Source organism: Geospiza fortis, unplaced genomic scaffold (assembly GCF_000277835.1).
Source record: "Geospiza fortis unplaced genomic scaffold, GeoFor_1.0 scaffold275, whole genome shotgun sequence".
Classification (NCBI taxonomy): domain Eukaryota; kingdom Metazoa; phylum Chordata; class Aves; order Passeriformes; family Thraupidae; genus Geospiza; species Geospiza fortis.
In genome coordinates this window covers 4,641,534-4,645,824 of record NW_005054341.1, presented here as the reverse complement: position 1 = coordinate 4,645,824, position 4,291 = coordinate 4,641,534, and the positions used below count along the sequence as shown (strand labels likewise).

General features: G+C 54.2%; 1 protein-coding gene across 1 annotated transcript in view; it reads right to left on the bottom strand.

Moving 5' to 3' along the window:
• Nucleotides 1–4,049: 4,049 nt before the first annotated feature.
• The window catches only part of BUB1 (BUB1 mitotic checkpoint serine/threonine kinase), a 12,182-nt gene continuing 11,940 nt past the window's right edge, over nucleotides 4,050–4,291 (bottom strand). The window contains 1 exon segment of the mRNA XM_031058308.1: nucleotides 4,050–4,291. This exon segment is cut by the window's right edge and continues 14 nt beyond it. Coding sequence (XP_030914168.1) covers nucleotides 4,157–4,291 — 135 coding nt within the window. The 3' untranslated portion in view covers nucleotides 4,050–4,156.

Here is a 4,291-nt window from a genome sequence, read left to right as displayed (position 1 = left end):
GCTCGGGCACAGGCTTACACACGCTCCGGGACAGGGCCCAGGCTGATAAACACAGCCCGCGGCACGGCACGGCCTTACACACGCACACGTGCGCTGCCAGCCTCACACACACACACACACAAACACACATCGCACACAAACACAGCCCGAGAGCTGCGTTCTGATACCTTCACCCTTCCCACCCTGCAGCACGCACTCACACCTTGCACACACAGCACACACCCCGCGGGGTTCACCCCTACACGCACCCCGTGTACCGTGGGTGCTCCCCTTACCTGCACACCCCTTACACACCCCCATGTGCGCACACACCTCACAGCCCACACACACACCAGCACTGGTGCATCCCTCGAGCAGCAGCATCTCCAGCCTGTGGAGAAACAGCTGTGGAGAGGAAGGGCCATGGAGAGGAAGAAGGACTATGGAGAGGAGGAAGAACCATGAAGGGGTAGGAAGGACCACGGGGTGGAAGAAGCCTTATGGATAGGAAGGACCCAGCCCATCCACCACAGGGGCTGAGCGCTGCTGCTGGAGCCGATTCTGGGGTGGTCACGGGTCCCCCATTCCACCCCAGTGTCCCTCACCTCAGCCAGGGACGGTCCCACACACTGCTGGAGCATCCCTGGCTGCTCCAGCTCTGTTCCCACCCCCTTCATGCCTCTCCAATGGGAGGGGAAGGAAAAATGTCTACGGGTGTTTGAGTAGGCAAAAATAATAAGGGAAATTTTTTAGGAAGACACATTAGGGAAAAATTTGAAGACAGGGCCCAGCAGCAGAAGGGAAGGGCTCAAAAGGCCTGGCCATCACCTTTCCACACCAGAACAGTGAGGGAGAAGCAGTGCTGAAAATCAGGCTTGTTCCTCTTCTCCCAGCCCTCCAGCAGTGGTACCCACGAGGCTCCACAAGGCCCCGCTTCCCTCATGCTTCCCTTGGATCCAGGAGCCACCCGAGGCTTTTCCCCTTGGCTGGGCCTTGCAGAGCGTCCTGTGGTGGTGGGGCAGAGCGAGGGGGACACTGGAGGCACCTGGGCTGCGGGGACACAGGGCCAGCAGCAGATGTTGAGTCTATTTTCTCCTCCTGGGTCGTTTTCGTTTCTGCGTGGGCGGCTCACGCGAGCAGAAAGGGGATGGGGAGCCGCCTGGCCTTTCCAGCACCCAGCCTTGAGCTGGCCCTTCTCCTCCTGCCCTCGGGATTTTGGAGAGCCAGCACAGGCACCAAGTGCATTTTCGCACCGTGAATCACGGCTCCAGCCTCACGGAAGAAATCTGTTTCGACGTTATCCTCGTTCCTCTTGTCGTGAGCCATCTTGGAGGAATTTACACCAAAGCCCATCCCAAAGTCCTTCATTTTTGGCACTGTGGGCACAGATTGAGGGAGGGGGAGTTGAAACCTGCCCCTCAGCCCTGCCTCAGGCCCTGCAGCATCCATCCCCAGCTCCCTGGGAATGCTGTTTGGGAATGCCTCATCCCAGCCCTCCTACGCACCCATCGGCATCCATGTGCAGGGAGCTTTCCCATGTCCCACATGGAAATGAGGAGGGAGAAAGGAGAGGGATGCAGGAGGATGGAGGGGATCCCATGCTGCTGCAGCACTCCAGTTGTGGCATCTCCCACCCAGCCTTCCCTCTGTGCCATCACAGAATCACTTAGGTTGGAAACAACCTCCCAGATCATGGAGCCCAATCCCAACCCCAGCAGGTTGTCCCAGCCATTGGGAAGCGGCCAGGGAGGAGATTGGAGCAAAGAAGATGGGGCCTGGCTGGAGGGAACAGACTCCTCACAGTGCCCTGAAAACCCCCAGGGAAAACCACCCCCAAGCCCTCCTCCCCAGTCAGCAGGTGCTCACCCATTCTGACCTGAACAAAGCACCAACGGAAAAAAATGACACCTTGTTCTCCTTCTCCCTCACCCATCATGATAAATGTTACTTCACTCGTGCTGCCAGATAAAATCAGGTTTGAGCCTCAAGCACGAGGCTTTGTCTGAGCCAGGCTTGGAGCCTGACCTTTACAGAGCTCCCAGTTTCAAACACCAACCCAAAATCAAGCCCTGTGTCATCAGCGTGGGGGTGCTCGAACAGCAAAGGTTGGATAGAGATAAGAACAGGTGGGTTTTGTTAAAAAAATGTGTATTTTAGTTAAAGAAACCCCCAAACCCTCTCTGGGGGATCTCCACACATCCACGGAGGTGACAGTGATGTGGGGGTGAATGAAGTGACAAGAATGGTCCTGTTGTGACCTGAGTGGTCCCTGGGCTGGGCAGGGGGTGGTGCTTGGATTCCCTGCTGCCACCAGTGCATTTGGGACCTGTTAATGTATATTTAAATTTATTTATTGTTCCTAATGGGGCAAGTGATATCGCAGTGGGTGACCCCAAGGAGGGGGACCAGGACTGCTGCTTCATTAGCGTGCACCTGACTAATTCCTGAGGTGACTGCAGCTTTGAATAACCTCACACTTTATCCCTGTTAATGCCTTCAAAGCCAAAATTAAGAATTTTGGCCAGGACTTGCAGGGAGGTGGCAGCATAAAGGGCTTGGCCGGGGCTGAGTGGTGATGGGCCAGCACCAGCAAGGGATGGAGGAGCCAGGAGAGAGCAGCAGAGCCCAGGGGGGGGCCCCGGCTCGATGGGAGAGGGTGAAAGATGAGTAAAACCTGGGTTTTCTGCAGAAGAAAAGGCAGAGGCACCCACCCACGCGCCAGGAAATCTCTCCTCTCCCGTGTGGGTGGTGGAGGCCCCAAGATGAGTTATCTCTAAAGGGCGACTCTGGGGATACCTCGAGATCTGCAGCGGCGTGGAGCCGGCGCGTGCCGGTGAGGAAACGTCGCCCTGCCAGCTGGGCCCTCCTTGGGCTCCACTCCTGGGTCTTTCAACAGCTTGGTTTAAATAAAACACAGCAGCAGAACCTCCACCCCGCCTCATCACTCCACTGATCCATTTTTACCCCACGTAGAAAGGTTAAAACCTTTCTCCTCCCTGCCTCTGGTGGGGTGATGGTGGGAGGGGGCAGGAGCAGGTGGCTGGGACAGGGGGCTGTTTTTAAGGGTGTTTAATGTGAAATAACAGCATTTATTAAGGGCAAATCTGCAGCTAAAAGCTCCATTGTGCTCATAATGCTCTGGAAAGTGCTCCTCCACTCATCCCTCTGCATTATACGAGGAACTAAAAATATATAATTTACAATATACATCTAAAAACTTAAGCCTGGCAGAGATTTTGGCCTGGCCAGAGAACAGCTGGCTCCGGCTCAGCTCGTAAAAAAAAATGCAACTAAGGGGAGAAAGGGAACAAAAAAAGCCACCCCAGCATCCAATGTTTATGTTTCCACCAGCTCTGAGGTTGCTCCAGCTGATCTGCCTCCTGGTGCAACTCGCTCCAGCTGAGTCAGGAACCAGCTGCTTCGGATCAAAGCCCAAGGCTTTTCCACGTGCCACGGGAAGTGGGCTGCTTCCAAGGGGAATCTGAGAGGTTCTGCCATCAGGGCAGGGAGAGGAGCCCCAGCTGGAGGGAGAACAGCAATGTCTAGAACACATCTCAGCTCCTCCTAACCATCCACGCTCTACCAGGTGCTCAGGCTCACCATGGTTTTCCAGCTGAACAGTTTAAGCAGAGGAAAAACACCCTTGAAACACAAGCAGGAGGAGGGAGAATAGGAGGCTGTTGTCTCCCTCCTGTGGGGAGATGCAAAACTCAAATTAATGCCCTCCCCTCCCTCGCGGGGGTTGTGCTGCTAAAATATCCCTTTTAATGGAACACTTCCCAAAATTCTGCCGTTACAGTCAAACAAGAGACATTTGTCTTCTGAGTTTCCCCTGAGCTTGAATAATGATGTGGGGGGAGGTCAGAACTGGAGGTGCCAAGGGTGGGTTCAGTCCTGTCCAACTTACATCTGACCTGCAAACCTCCATTTCCTCCATCCTAGGAATTCCTAAGGACAGGCAGAGCAGGAAGAACCCAGTCCAAGTACACCCATTGCCTCCCAAAGCAATCAACAACTCAATTTAGCATATTTTTCCCCCCCAAAAAAGCACAGAAACATGCAAGCCATCGTTGCTGAAGTCAACCCCAAACCCATTTATTATTTGAAACCAAGTTATTACAAAAATATTCCACATCCATAAAACCCCAAGTCCTTGGAAACTGGGCAAAGTCAACCCTTATTTCCGTGAGCGTTTGTGCTCGATGAGCAACACAACAAGTCTGTTCCGAAGGAACTTGATTTCCTTAGCGTAGGACCTGCAGAATAAATCCTTGAGCTTCTGGCGCAGGGCTCTGAGGGAAGGCAGGCTGTG